At 40.4% G+C, this 16340-nt stretch overlaps 1 protein-coding gene across 1 annotated transcript; it reads left to right on the forward strand.

Annotated features, from left to right (window-relative positions):
- Positions 1-543: 543 nt before the first annotated feature.
- itchb (itchy E3 ubiquitin protein ligase b) lies at positions 544-16178 on the forward strand. Its single transcript, XM_037270569.1, is given in 29 exon segments — positions 544-682; positions 2361-2458; positions 2817-2900; positions 2903-2957; positions 4257-4381; positions 4473-4607; positions 4746-4791; positions 4890-5071; positions 5512-5761; positions 6358-6453; positions 7842-8016; positions 8149-8218; positions 9079-9163; positions 9353-9481; positions 10090-10162; positions 10747-10818; positions 11181-11269; positions 11800-11959; positions 12045-12087; positions 12090-12127; positions 12129-12166; positions 12168-12176; positions 12441-12581; positions 12709-12829; positions 13015-13119; positions 13318-13415; positions 13655-13726; positions 14332-14348; positions 14351-16178. Coding segments are annotated over 28 exon segments (2658 nt in total). The 5' UTR covers positions 544-682; positions 2361-2388; the 3' UTR covers positions 14431-16178.
- The last annotated feature ends 162 nt before the right edge of the window (positions 16179-16340 follow it).

Below are 16340 nucleotides of genomic sequence, written 5' to 3' on the forward strand. Positions count from 1 at the left end.
CTTTAATGGAACATAACATTTACAAATTTAACAAATATAAGGACCATCTGTAGCATTACTATACTAGTGTATTATTTTCCAGTCGATGACTTGAACGGGATCAAGATCACACCTCTTGCGCAGTTCGCTTGTCCGTAATCATAATATAATATGTATTTTTTAAACACAAAATATTTTCGCAAAGTAATTTCCGCCGTGAGTTACAAAATACGTTTAGAATATATAAATGCAAAATAAGAATATGAATATCGATGCGTAGATAAAAAGCGCAGGCGTCTGTAGTCGTCGCGTCCCGAATACTGAAGGCAGATTTCTTCTTATTGCATAGCAACAGAAGCGAAATCTGATTGGATGCAAGTACTGAAACAAACGAAGCAATTGGGTTTCTGACTATAGCTCTATAAATGCAGAGACATTTTAAAATCATATGCAGAAAAAAAATCTTAATATATTTTGTTTCTGACTTTCGTGTTTTGTTTGGACCGCATGCAACGACTGTCCAATCACAGCGTTAAGGCGTATGCTCCGCCTCCTGCCCCAGTCACGTGATATGAGTTTGAGAAGATGGTCGAAGTTTGTGCTTCCTTGAGGTGAATCCGCTACCAAAACAGCCTGCCGAGCAAGGGCTAGGACTTTTCTACACCGCTGTCAGTTTATTTCCCGAGTCTCTGCTGAAGTACGGGTAAGAGAGCGAAACCAGTCCCCGGCAAGTTCACACGCTTTTAATTGATAATTTGACAGCCGTGGACTTTGGGGTTTCTGCCATGATGACGCGGGCTAGCAGGCTAGCAGCTAGCTGGGCTGTGGTAGTGGTAGCAGCTGGCGTTCAACATGTTTTCAGCACTCGGCTAGCATACCAGAGGCGTAAATATTCTCACAGGATGTTTGTCGTTATACTTCCTCACCGCCCCTCGAAGTCACGAACAGAGTCTTAATACGGTGTTAGCCCCAAGCTTGTTCTCGCAGCATGCCTAAGATGTGACGGAGATGAATTGTAATCGCTGATAAGATTCATTTCGCCAAGTAGCAATGTCATTCAAGTTGATTGCGAGCGTTTTTGACTTTCCCTAGCTGCATCTATTCATATGGAGTGGCATTAACATCAACCTTACATCTATTTCTAGTCTATTTATTCACTTGAGCATATGGTAACACTTTTGACGTTTATTGCTTGACGACTTTTTTTAAATACCCCGAAACCGGTAGTGGAATGATTTCCGTTTATTTATAGTAACTCTGGATCGACTAAGACTAAGGCATTAAATACTTAAGACAGTAAGAGCTCTTTGTTTTATTTGACGGGGTTGTCCGATCAGGATTGTTACTGCTGTGCCCACAACGGTAGTCATATTTTTCCAGGTGGTTGATGGGGGAGAATATTGTGTTTCTCGCCAGGGTATAAAAATATGTGGATATTTGTGACAGAAAGGCTGTCATGTACACACAGATAACACATGAATGAGCGATTCCAATTAATTATTGACTAAGCAGAGAAATATGTAACTGAATTGAAACTTTATCCAGTAGCTATTCACTCATGCCATTTGGACAAGCTGCAGCTAGCAAAAACCCCCATTAACAACAAATATAGTAAATTAGCCTTTAAAACATAAACTGCTCAAAAGTTTGGAGGTCTCAGATTTAGCCTTTTTGAAAAATGCATCAGATTAAGAGCCTTTTATTGTTCTTATAAACATTGAACATTGATATTTTTCTGGAAGTTTTATAATATGCCATGGTTACAGAATAAAAGAAGTAAAAAAGGTAATAAGTAGAAGGAACAATAAAGTTATAATAAACAGGAAATATGAGTTAAAGTACCAGCTAACAAAAAAAGTACACAAAACATTCTGTATACCTTTACTCTCTGAGCACAATCGTTATTTTTTTTTAAGGATACATTTGTTGTTGTTTTTTCCCGACAAATTTAAAAAGTTCCCAGGTGTTTTAATAACATGTCTGACATTGGCATAATTTTGTCTAGCTACCTGTTGAAATCACCCAGTTTTGAGGGGGCAGTTCGATTTCAAGCAAAGTACAAAGAGTCATGCTTGACATCACGGAAGCAGAAATCGTACATGACACTGGCAGGTGAAGTGCAAGATCTCCTGCTGTCTGTGATGTAGTCCTCCTGGGCAATTGGAGGCTACCTTGCTCCTGCAACAGCAACCCTCAATCACCAAGTTCACTGGTCTATAATTCATGTGGACTTGCCAGGACCTCTCTTTGTTTACAAAAACGCTACTGAATGCTACTTTCCATTGCGCCACTTGATCTGAAGTGCTCCTCTTTGTGCTCCCAAGTTGCACAAATGGGAAACCTCTTTCATTTGTTTTTTGTTTGTTTTGTTTTGTGTCTAGACTGCAGGCTTCACCCCAGCTCTATGTCATGGCAAGTGAAGTCCCCAAGGCAGGCAGTTCCAATGGTTACCCGATGAAGGCACAGCTGCAAATTACTGGTAAATTGAGTATTTTTGTCTTATTTGTTCACTCTTGTTTATTCAGCTTTCATTTCAACCTACTGTTTTTTTTTCCCCAATTATTTCTTAAAGTATAAGACATTTTTTTCAAAATTTGAGGGGAGATATTATACATACGGGGGGAAAAAAAAGAAAATTCATTCCATACGCTCGCGGTAACTACAGCATTCAACTCTTCAGAGTATTTTCACTGTCTGATGGAATTTCCCTGATGGTTTTGTCAATGACAAGTATCTCAAACAATCTTTTTTGTGCATGACCGGTTTCTTAGTGACAGATTTTTTTTGTGTCTTACTATCTTCTGGCCTGGCTCATACTCTCTGTCTTCTTGTTACAGTGCTATCAGCAAAACTGAAAGAGAACAAGAAGAACTGGTTTGGTCCCAGTCCTTATGTGGAAGTTACTGTTGATGGCCAGTCCAAGAAACCGAAAAATGCAACAACACTCACAGTCCCAAATGGAAGCAGCCACTCACGGTGTAAGACGAGCAAGGAAGATTACAAATTAATATGTGGTCAGAGGAGTACAAATGCAAGGCTTTATTCTCGTGCCTGGAATTGCCGCAAACTTAAACAAGGACAATTTACTGAGCATTTCACTCAAACATTAGTCACTGTGATGTTGTGAATGTCTGCAATCTCTTTTTGAAATTCTTTCCTGCAGTCTGCCAGGCTCAGACTTTAGACCGTGCTCAGAGGCGTTGCATAACGAGCGTATCATATGATATTGTGGGACCTGAATCGACATGTCCCTGAACAAGCATTTTTTTTTGTTTTCATTGTCAAAAATTGTGACAAGACCAAAATATGGTGAACCCTTCAAAGATATACTGGACAACAGTATCACCATTTTAAAATGTTTGTTCATCAGTCAAACATCATCAGTCATCAGTCAAATATCTTGTGACTGTCTATTTTCTTGATATAAAACACTCTTGAAATTATTTTACTTAAATCCACCTCAGTCATTTAACATTTTCATTGTTATTCAAGTATAAAATAAAATACACCACTGATGTACTGTAAAATATTACAACAAAACATCCACACATGATCTGTATTCACAAGTGCCTAGCATATGGAAGCTTACCATAAGTTAACGTTCTCATTATCGTTCTTGTTGAACATCACAGACTCAAGTTACGGAAAATCTAAGTCCTTTGTTCACAAAATTTCAGACTTTCCTTAATATCTATTATCGTGCTAGCGAATGGAGCTGCAGAGAAGAGCTGAATATACCACGGCTGCATACAAAAGCACAAGTGAAAGCAAGTAATTAACCAGAGCATTTCTGGCATCCTTTTATATGGGTTTTACATTGCAGTCATGTGACATTAGTATGATTGACTGGGTCTAATTAAGTTTACGCAACATTGAGGTTTGAAAACATCCTCTTTTTTTGCACAAAATGTAGGAGAATATGACAACGTGAGCTGTTTGCTTGCTTATGTCAGCATCCTGAATAGATTCTCAATGCCATTGTTTGCTTTCAGAACAACACAATGGTTTTGCTGCTCACACAAGCTTACAGTGGCTGATGTGTTGGAGAGTAACAGTGATTTTTCCTTGCAAAAATGCTAATTTGAAACTGGCCTTCACACTGATACTCTCCAATATGACTGCTCTGTTTAATCGTGACCTGCCAAAATGAGGTACTGGCTCAACAGGTTGCATATAGCGAAAGATTACATCATATCCTCTGTTGAATGGTTACTTGCGTGTACAACTGTATAACTTAGTAGTATATAGTTGTTGAGGCTTGTATTTTATTTTGACAGGATTGTGACTCCCTTCAGCAAACTGGTGTTCCGAGTGTGGAGCCACCAAACCCTGAAGTCCGACATCCTGCTTGGTATGGCCAAGTTGGACATTAGTGCCACACTCAAATCTAACAACATGAAAAGTGAGTGTCCGAGTTCATTGGCTTCCACAACAACTCCTGTTAAAACGCTGCGTTTACCACTGATGATATTTCCCGGGTTGCCTTCATTTAGTCTCTGACGTGGTGCAGACCATACAGCTGTGTACAGACCGAGACCAGACGGACGTAGTGGGAGACCTTTCTGTCTGCCTGGACGGAATGACAGTTGACCCCGAAATGTTTGCCAAGGCTGAAGTCGCCCACCAGAGTAAGTTGGTAGGGTGGTCCCAGAGAATATCAAGGATTGCTGGAGGAATTGTAACTCTAAGTTAAAACATTGTAAAATCCTGTCAAGGTTTTCCCTGTTTATCAAGTCATTGTCCTTAATACATTTACTGATCTTCAGATCTATCAAATGGAGAATCCCGTTCTAATGGAGAACATACCCCAAGGTAAGGGAGATAGTTCACATTTTTCTTGTGAGTTCTTCGAATCAAGTTTCACTTGAATTTGAACTTGATTTATCTCGTGCAACCCCTTGCGCTCATAGACACAGCCGAGATAGTTCCCCTGCTTTGGACAGCATAGACCACCGCTCATCTCCCCGCGGTCGACGGTCAGGCACCACCTCTGGTTCTCCTCTGGTCTCGACAGGAAGCGTGCGGCCTTTGCGACCACCCAGACCCTCCAGACCTCCACCTCCAACCCCGTGCAGACCCACCTCTTCTCCAGGTCTGTCATTTACCAAGCTGCATTTCTAATGGCTTTTTCATAGAAACTCTATCGACACGGAAGTGTGTGCGTGGCGAGGACGCGTGTATGTGGGAGGTGACTCTCTGTGGTTAATTGTAATGGTGATAATCCCTATCTGATGCACATTTCCTTTTTGACAGTCCTGTAGTTTGCGACACTTCCTTGATGTTTTCATTGTTGCATCATCACCAAGATTTTTCTTGGCGGATTTGCAATATGTAGCACATTGGTATCTTGACGTAGCAGTTTCATTTGTTTTGTGACCAAGCTCATAATTTCTGCATTGCACCCTCCATAGTTATTGGCACCTCTGGTTAAGATGTGTTAAAAGCCTTAAATCTAAATTCACGTTTTGACAGTATTAGGACAGTTGAGACTAGTAACATTTCTTAAAACCAAGTGACTGTTTTTCTCCTTAGCGTCCTCCAGCAATAGCTCTACACCGGCAGAAAGCAGCAATGGTCCGTCGGGTTCAGAGACACCTGTGCGTGCTGCTGTCCCAGGGCCCTCAGCAACCCCAGACTGCAGTCCTTCGATAAATTCGAACAGGAACACTCCAACTGTAGCATCTACCTCTGGACCTCCAGCAACCAGACAGCCAATGAGCACCATTGGCACTGGTGCCTCATCCAGAGTCCCTGCAGTCAACTCTGGACCTTTGCCTCCTGGGTAAAAGCTTCTTTATTATTTTTGTCTTTAGTCTGCAGGGACAGTATGAGGGAGGCGCTTCACTGTCGTAAAGTGAGGAACCGGTCGTTATCTTGGATTAGGCGGGACTGGTGTTAAGAGATAAGGAATGAGCAGAGGGGTGAATGGAAGAAACCTCCACTTTGGAGGTATTTTTGGTGTGAAATTATCATTTTAACATGGCTTAAAGCTCCCAAAAACTTGATTTTGCATGATATGGCTATTATTCAAGTGCAGCCCAGGAGCACCAGGTTGGCCTCGAGGATTATTTGAGTGGGCCGTGAGCCATTATTTAAGATAGCTCATCAGTGAAATTAAACTCCGCATATCACAACAATGATTAAATCATTCTTAGTAATTATTGTGCAAAATCATTCAAAAATCAGTGTCTTCACACAGACAAATAATTAATTATAACAATTACATAGACATACAATTATAACATAATTATTGGTAATTCCAGCAAATGTTTTATTTTGTGTGAAAGTGTTAACCTATCCGTGCCTAAAAAATAGCTTTCTGGTTCAAAAAGCTTGGTGACCACTGATGTAACAGCTTGTTTTTGTGTTTCTTTCTAGGTGGGAGCAGAGGATAGATCAGCACGGCAGGTTGTATTTTGTTGACCATGTAGAAAAGAAAACAACATGGGAGCGCCCTGATCCCTTACCCCCAGGGTAAAACATCTTTCTACAATTTGAGCTCATCTTTTTCAAATTTTCTGAGATTGTTTTTTTTTTGTCAGAGCAAATACTCAACATACCGTATTTTCCGCCCTAAAAGGCGCACCGGGTTATAAGGCGCACCTTCAATGAACGGCCCATTTTAAAACTTTGTCCATATATAAGGCGCACCGGATTATAAGGCGCATAAAATAGAAGCTATACTGCAACAAACTGAGGTTGACTAGGGTTGCGGTATGCATCCACTAGCCAATAACCAACGAGCCCTCTGTAAACAATCGCGTTTCTCAAACGATCTCCTATAAAATGATCAGAAGTGACTAAAGTTCGATCTAACGCATTGGTACTACTTACCTATGTTTCCCTTCCATATCAATCCGTAGATTTACTCGAAACATTAACAGAGCAGCCTATTTTGACATGAAATAGCCTGGTACGTATAGCAGCTATCGTTATAGCATTAGCCATCCGCAAAGTCTCACGAGCCTCAGCTCGCAATCTCCCATGAGCCTCAGCAAAGTGTAAACAATCGCGTTTCTCAAACGATCTCCTATAAAATGATCGGAACTGACTAAAGTTCGATCTAACGCATTGGTACTACTTACCTATGTTTCCCTTCCATATCGATCCGCAGATTTACTCGAAACATTAACAGAGCAGCCTATTTTGACATGAAATAGCCTGGTACGTATAGCAGCTATCGTTATAGCATTAGCCATCCGCAAAGTCTCACGAGCCTCAGCTCGCAATCTCCCATGAGCCTCAGCAAAGTGTAAACAATCGCGTTTCTCAAACGATCTCCTATAAAATGATCGGAACTGACTAAAGTTCGATCTAACGCATTGGTACTACTTACCTATGTTTCCCTTCCATATCGATCCGTAGATTTACTCGAAACATTAACAGAGCAGCCTATTTTGACATGAAATAGCCTCGCGGGTACAACAGCTATTCGGTGACGCCCCCTGACTACAGTTGCCGTAATGTTGGGAAGCGATGCGACCTTGTAATTTACTAGTCGTACTAAAACGTACTGAAACATTTTGGCAGAGCACTGTGTACAACCAGTATGGATCAACAAATTCATCAATTGATCCATATATAAGGCGCACTGGACTATAAGGCGCACTGTCGGCTTTTGTGAAAATTTTAGGGTTTTAGGTGCGCCTTTTAGGGCGGAAAATACGGTAATTTAAACCAAATTTCTTTATTGTGATCAAGTGCCTCCACCTTTTTGTTGTCTGTGGATGAATGTCTTCTGTCTTGAGCTTTACAGTTTTATTCGGCGTGACACCACAAAGGACTCAGTTCTGTGAGACAGTTGAGACTTTTGTTCACTTGGTGCATGATGAGTTTTTTTGTCCCTTGTCCACTGTCCTTAGCTGGGAACGTCGTGTTGACCAGATGGGCCGCGTTTACTTTGTCGACCACATTACACGGACCACCACGTGGCAGCGTCCCACAGTGGAGACTGTGCGCAGTTATGAACAGTGGCAGCACCAGCGCAGCCAGCTGCAAGGAGCCATGCAACAGTTCAACCAGAGGTTTATAATTGGGGTGAGATGTAATATTGTAAAAATAAGTCGATGATATAACCTTTTTGTGACTTTGCACATTTCAAAATGATGTCTAAAAAACTAGCCCTGTGTTGTCAAACGTTACTTGTTTGTAATCACAATTCTTACGTAGGGACAGGACCAAGCGACAGCCTCACAAAATAAGGAGTATGATCCTCTTGGACCTCTGCCAAATGGATGGGGTAAGATCTCTGCACTCCTTTGTTGGCTAACAAGTGTAAGTTGCACAAATGTTTTTACAGGTGACTGTAATTTGACCTTCTCTCAAACCTTTGAATGGACATGTCAAACAGTTATAGCAACTTAGTGGAATTTCTGATGACATCCACTTTTATGCCTTTCTCTAACTCTTCTGTTCTCACTGTATTTCTGTTGCGACCTGCTGATTACATTTCATGACACTCTGAGCTTAGTGGCTCCCCTCTGAGAACAAAGCCTGTTGGTGATCAATTTCTAAGTGTTGTGTTGTCAAAATGTGAAGAGCATGATAACTAGGACTGTTTAATACAAACTGTAAGTGAACCAGAATTTGTATTGGTGGAATGTCGGCTCAAACACCTATTCTGAATTATGCTGTTCTAGAGGACAGCAAGTTGTGCAAAAGTGCTGACACACTTAACTTTGAGTAAGTAACTGAAATTTCACAATCATTTGTCTTTGTGACCTTTCAGCAAAATATACACATGAATACTGCAACACACATTTTTTTTCTATGGAATATTTTAGTTCTGTCACAAGCACAGTTGGCTCAGAATGCGCCATGTATTTTTTGTACTGGTCAAGCCAGCCCAACTCAGGGCATGCGTCCATACAAATATGAAAATTGGAAAATTGAGGGAGAAAGAACTCGTGGTCAATGAAGATTCTTCCCAAAAAAACAGTGAATTCACAGATTTTTGTTCACACGCATATAAGATTTTACAGTGTATGATGGCAACAAAAACACTACTAGAACAGTACATTGCACGAGTCTTAGCAGTGTAATTCCAGTTATTTTTATTGACTTCTAATCTTGATTATTGATTTGTGGCTTCCTGTTTAGAGAAGAGAACCGACAGCAATGGAAGAGTGTATTTTGTGCATCATCCTACACGGTCAACTCAGTGGGAAGACCCACGGTCACAAGGGTCAGTATTTTTATCTTTGTTGTTCTAGCTCTGATATTTTCAGTGCTATTCCTAGAAAATTATTTAAGTTGTATTCAAATGTGCTTCGAAGCAATTGCTGTCACTCGTCTGTTTTCTTTTTTTTATTGCTACATTTTGTGTGTGACACATCTAAAAATACTCACTAGCCCAACTTTCATCTTATTTTAGGTTGTTGAATGACAAGCCACTTCCAGAAGGATGGGAGATGAGGTTTACTGTCGATGGCATTCCCTATTTTGTAGACCACAACAGGAGAACTACCACCTACATTGACCCCCGCACCGGAAAATCCTCACTGTAGGTCCTCCAGCAGTTACAAAAAACAAGATACCAAGAGAAATACCACATTAGGGAGTGAGGTCGTGTTTTAAGCTTTTATATTTTGGAGGAATTGAGGATGTTTAAAGTCCATGCTTTTTACAGTCTAGTTATGGTAAGCGAATAGGTTAGACACACTTATTCATAATCTTTCATTTTTGAGTCACTTTGTTCTGTACAAATCACATTCTGCCAGGAATAATTCCTGGCGGTCCGTTTTCCTTGCGTAAACTCAATGTAGGAAAGTGTGTATTGAGTTCGAATGTTTCTGTTGTATTGCATGTTACTGTACCGCTCTCTTTCTAGACCTCTCCACATCATATTCTAATAAGCAAGGGATATCCACTTTTGTTAGTCTTGAGTCTTGACATTTGCTTAGAGGAAGCACCTCAGATGACTCATGGGCATATTTGCAGAATTGTGCACAGTGTCACGCCACACTGACAGTCTCCTGGTTCCAGTTGTTGAAAAACAGGACGAGTGAACTGGCATGTTGTGACAATATAATCAGCGTTGATGACGTAAATCATAAACTTCACCTATTTACATCCCTTGCACATATTAAGTTACACTTGTGTTGTTTCTAGTGAAAATGGACCTCAGATCACCTACGTCAGAGACTTCAAAGCCAAAGTACAATACTTCAGATTTTGGTGCCAGGTAAGAAAGAGTCAGAACAGCACATAAATTATTAGATTAATATCTGTATATTCCTATGTACAGATGTGTTTTACACTGCGTCCAAAATCTGGGCCATTTATCGGCACAATGTGGAAAAAATGTGTTTCAATTGTGAGAGCACTTCCTGCTTGACAGAAGGTGGATTAAAAAATAGAACAGTCAGTAAACATTTGAGCCAGGCTATTATGTGTCAAATGGTGCACCTTTCCAGATACACTAACACACGCCTGAATTCTCTCATAGACATGTATTATTCTGTGAAAATTTCCCAATAACATAAATAAACACCTTCACAAAGGTTGCACTAAATTGTTGCAACTTTGCATTTTATCTCATCAGTGACTGCCACGGAAAGTAACTCACATGATTTGTTTGCCACGGTTTTTAAAGGTTAATTCCATACCATTGTTCTTGGCTACAGAACAGGTGGCAAAATAACATTTTTAGTTTGAATCCTTAATCCTCAAAGTAGTTTAAAATTCAAGCAAAAAAAAAAAATCACTCGAGTTGCTAAAATTTTAATCACTGTGATTTGAAGTTTATATTTTCCCTTTTTCATTTAGCAATTGGCCATGCCGCAACACATCAAGATCAACGTGTCACGGAAAACTCTGTTTGAGGACTCCTTCCAGCAGGTAAGAAGAGGTCCAAAGCCATTGTGTTGTCGTAAAAAGCAATCCTAATGTACAACAATGTAAGTTTCTCTTTAGTAATGACACAGACATGCATCCTGTCATCCAAATCAAATACAACAGTTCTATGGCACTTTTGTGACTACAATAAATGGAGTTATCAATGCAGAAATTCCTTAGCCTTAATAGAACCAGGAAGCAGAAGCCCATTTCAGCCCAGGCTCTGAAGCAATATTAATAAAACCATCATCTGTCTTTAGTAATCACACAAGCAGTCATCATGTACAAATCAAATACAACGATTCTATGGCACTTTTGTGACTACAATAAATGGAGTTATCAATGCAGAAATCTTAACATTTTAGATAATGAGCTTCAACGCTCAGGATTTGCGAAGAAGACTTTGGATTATCTTCCCTGGAGAAGAAGGCCTGGACTACGGGGGTGTTGCCAGGCAAGTGCAAATTAAGAATGAGTGGACACTTATTTTTCACTGCAGGTAAATAGGGCAATGTTCTTCCGCTTGAGTGATTCAGAAAAGGGCGGTTCTGGCTGTGTGCATTTTCCAGTCCACTCAAATCTATCGGTCACACTGCCTTATGACAGGTGCGCACGCGCTCTGGGTGGAGCAGCCCCAAAATGTGGCCTGCCAAATCTGGTTCTGTGTGCATGCTGTGCACATTCTCCTGCAGTCTTACACACTTGTCCTCTTTCGCTTTCCAGAGGCTTTAATTCCAGTATCACATGAAGGCGAAACATAATACTGCAAGTTCTGATTCAATTAACTGCTCGTTGACGGCTAACTTGTGGGGAAGACGTGGGATGCACTTGGCCCACAATGCTCACTGACTTGCTAACAGCTGTAATGTGTTCCTACCACATTTCACTGACAGCTGAACATTGATATATTGTTACATATCTTTTTCATTTATTTATTTTTCCATTCGTGCCCCCCCCCACGCCTGTACTCTCGCTCTCTTCCAGGGAATGGTTTTTCCTGTTGTCCCATGAAGTATTGAACCCCATGTACTGCCTTTTTGAATATGCTGGAAAAGAAAACTACGGTCTTCAGATCAACCCCGCCTCCTCCATAAATCCTGACCACCTTAAGTATTTCAAGTTCATTGGCCGCTTCATTGCCATGGTTAGTCCTTGTCTTGTATAAGCCAGTTTACCCCAGCAAAGATGACTGAAAAATTTCAATCGATGCACTTTCTATTCCTTTTTAGGCACTTTTCCACAGCAAGTTCATAGACACGGGTTTCTCACTGCCGTTTACAAGCGTATCTTGAACAAGCCTTTGGCCCTCAAGAGACCTCGAGTCAGTCGACCCAGAGTTCTACAACTCCTCATTGGATCAAGTAGGTTCTGAGTACTCATTGTTCTTGGTGTACAGTATTATGCTACATTGCGGTTCATCCTTTGCACTTCCTATCATAGCGCAGATTTGAGTTGATTTTTTTGTGGGTTTTACAGTATACCAAGTCAGTGTAATGCTCTTGCATGTGGGAAAGGGAAGCCACAGTCCGCTATTAATTTTCAGCTTCAACGGTGGAAGAAACAATAGTTTTTATCAAGTCCCACAAATGTCTTGGTCTGTCGTGATTGTCGCCACTGCCCCACAGGGACAACAACATCGAAGAGTGCGGCCTGGAAATGTTCTTTTGTGTTGACAAGGAAATCCTAGGGGAAATCACCACGCATGACCTGAAACCTGAGGGAGGGGAGATCCAAGTAACGGAGGAGAACAAGGAGGAGTACATCAGGTGGGCGCTGATAGATTCTGTTCAGATTTTGCCGTCAGTTGTAGTACCAGAGCTGTAACAGAGGCTGGTATGGTACTTGTTTTAATGTCGGTTTTACCCAAATCACTCTGTTTTGTGTGGTGTGCAGGCTGGTAGCAGAGTGGAGGCTGTCTAGAGGAGTGGAAGAGCAGACCCAGGCATTTTTTGAAGGCTTCAACGAGGTCCTCCCACAGCAGTACCTGCAGTATTTTGATGCCAAAGAGCTGGAAGTATGGGCACTTGTACAGAAATCTGCACAATTTACATAATACACTGGAATTGTAGAAGTAATCACAACAAATATTTACATATTCAGTCATTGTCACTTGTTTCATGAATTAAATGCGACCTCTTAGAAAAAAGGTTTTCCACCTTTGATTTTAAGTTTTACATTTGACATATTTTGTCCTCGCAGGTGATGCTTTGTGGCATGCAGGAGATTGACCTTGCAGACTGGCAAAGAAATACCATCTACAGACACTATGCCCGTGGCAGCAAGCAGATCATGTGGTTCTGGCAGGTCAGCACAAAACTATAAAGATGTTCTCAATAGGGATTATCTTTTCGAATGTGTATTAGAGTGCTGGAAAGATAAAGCGATGGGCATTTATGAAGGCAGAATTATTGTTACTGCTCTTCTATTGGATCTTATTCAAACTGTACAAATGTACTTAATAATAATGACCAGTGAAATATTACGTGATGTTTTCTCTGCTAGTTCATAAAAGAGATGGACAATGAGAAGAGGATGAGGCTGCTTCAGTTTGTCACTGGTACCTGTCGTCTTCCTGTCGGAGGCTTTGCCGACCTCATGGGTAAGATTTTTGAAGTTGGCCATAGAGGAGATTTCCACAAGTGTGAGGCTTTGCCAACGTTGGATTAATTAGGTTAGGGAGGGAGAGGGAAACAAAATAGTTTGATCATGTTCTGAATGAAATTGAGAAGGCTTCACTTGAACCTGAGGTCATTTGCGTTTCTTAAACAGTCACACAGATTCATTTTTTGATGACTCGATAAAATATCTCATTCTCTGCTGCATGCTTTGTTTTACAGGAAAGCAACGGTCCCCAGAAATTCTGTATTGAGAAGGTGGGAAAGGAAAACTGGCTTCCCAGAAGTCACACATGGTGAGTTCACTGATGCTGAAGTTGTTGTTTCCGGAAAGAAGCTACTGAGGAGTTGAAGCAAAAAAGTACCACAGAATCTGACTTGATAGCATACAGTTAAATAAAAGACCCATGTGCTTTTTTTTTCTTTCACAATTTGTAACAGTTCCCACATAATGCATGTTGATAACATGTCTCTTACATTTTACGTACGTTTCTTGTCTTGGAGAACTAATATTTAAATGGCTTATCCTCACAAGGGTCATCTCAGTTTGGCAAAATTCAGTTTGACTGCATCTGAAGTTCTCGGGGTACTGTCAATCTTTTTACTAGCAGTTGCTCATGGTGGAGATGCTAACACCATCTGTAAAAATTATATAAACGAGATGTTTGTTACTGTCAGAGAGTAGCAACCGGCCTCTGTCTCACTGTTTGCGGTCGAATAATATAATCAGAAAAGGGATAACCAATTGTTGTGTTTACTAAGTGTGAATATTTTATGCAATCAATCTGAGAGGAGATGTGTTTTGTCACCACCATGGTCCTACAGATGAACAAAAGGCACACCATTTGTCCCAATGAGGCAGAAGTGTACGATCTAATGTTTTTTCTCTCCCGCTGCACAGTTTCAACAGATTGGACTTGCACCTTATAAGAGCTATGAACAGCTGAAGGAGAAGATGATGTTTGCCATTGAGGAAACAGAAGGCTTTGGACAAGAGTGATGTTTTGAATCAACTGTGGCGCCAAAGCGCCAGATACTGGGATCAAGACCGCCGGATTGACGTTGGGGAGCCCTCCCTTCATATTGGCCAGCAGGGGTCCATGCCCAGGGAATGCATATTTATTGCCTCCACCTCCAAAGGAAAGAAAGCTTTTAATTGATAGTCTCTTGTAACCAAAACTACCCAGATTGATCCTGCACTTTCGAATGAGCGTCATATTACGCATTGGTAGTGTTTTCCACCCCATCTTCTGACCATTTTAAAGTCAGCAAGCAACTGGGAAGCAGCATTAGTCTCTTGTCTAGTTGCTTATTAGTGAAACTAGCCATTGCTACGTATGTTGCTAGGTTTCTGGGTTAGCAAAATTAAGCAGATTGTATCGCTCTTAATCAACCTCTACCATAATGATTGTCGCTGTTCCTCACCTGCATCTCTCCCGCTAACAAGACTTTATTAGTATTGGCTGATGCCTTTCAGAAGAAAGACAAAACATCAGCAGGATGTCAAGCAAATTATGGTGCTTATCACACTCGTTTCTGAGACAAGCCGTGAGAAGCAGCCCGGAATGGCTCCATGATTGTGACTATAGTTAGCAGTACTTTTCATGTTAGAGGCTTACTGCAATGGCAGCATTGAAAAAGAGTCCTAGTTTTATAGGACCATTGTTTCGGCTGGTATCGTGTGGCTGGGGAAAAATGTCTTCACTGATATCAATTTGTCATGATTTCCGGTATTGTGTTTTGGGAAATGGATGACCCCCCCCCCCCCCCCCCCCACACACACACACACAACAGTGCATCCTTTAGGGAATTGCAAGTATTGTGAAATGGAAAAACACCAAAATGAAAGTCAAGCCAAACTGATTTCTTTTGATGTGTTTTTATCACTTAAATACTTCCTGCTTTAAAATAGGCTGCATAGATAGGTGAACAATAATGTGATATTTTTAAAACCCTCCCTATTCAAAGCTCTAATGAGAGATTAATTAGTTAATATTGTTGAGGTTTTTCACTTTATTTTTGTAAACTTTACAGCAACAAGAAATTAGTGCGAAATAATAAGCAGTGTCCATGTCTTCATTTTTAGAAGATGTACTCTTCATTAGACACCAAATAAGTGTTGTTGTGAATCGACAAGTATACAATTCTAACAATGTTCTTGAAAATGTGTTTACTACACACACTGAGCGACAATAGAATAGGAACAAAAATATTATGTTTGGGGTCAGTTATTTAATTTCTACTAAGCAAATCGATGCAGTTAATATCTGTAGTCTACACATCCCCTTTCAAATACCATGATTTGTGATGTAAACATGACACCAAGATGTAGATTTTCCACCATTAACTTGACCTGTAACCGTGATAGACCGTGATTTGCAATCTTCTAACTTTGGATGTGGCTGAATGAACCACCCACAGGCAAATGTATGTTAACTGAAACTCAGCACACCCTGAATTATGCACTGAGTTGTACAGGTCGCATTATTGGTTTTGAAAAGATTGATTTTGGTCTCATTTTTTTAATCCCAATACCTGGCATTTAAAAAAAATAAAATAAAAATAAATTACAAATCATAGTACACCCCTCTGCTTATTTTACTTGCAGGTGTTAAGATTCCTGCATGTAAAATTCAATCTGCTGTAAATAAATGTTTTTTTTGTAACATAAGAGATTTTCTAATGCAATATGTGGGTGGAAACACAATAAACTGGTCACCTTAATTAAATTTAAAATATTAAAACAAACCTGTGTGTGTTATCTTGTACAGTAGATTTACAATAACAATTTATGTTAACATAACCTCCGCAGAAGGGGATTTTGTTTTGGGAACATTTCCAATGAGAATGAATGGGATATCATTGGAATCTTTTTTTATTTTTTTAATCTGATCACGTGTGTGTTCGACT

Source organism: Syngnathus acus, chromosome 2 (genome assembly GCF_901709675.1).
Source record: "Syngnathus acus chromosome 2, fSynAcu1.2, whole genome shotgun sequence".
Classification (NCBI taxonomy): domain Eukaryota; kingdom Metazoa; phylum Chordata; class Actinopteri; order Syngnathiformes; family Syngnathidae; genus Syngnathus; species Syngnathus acus.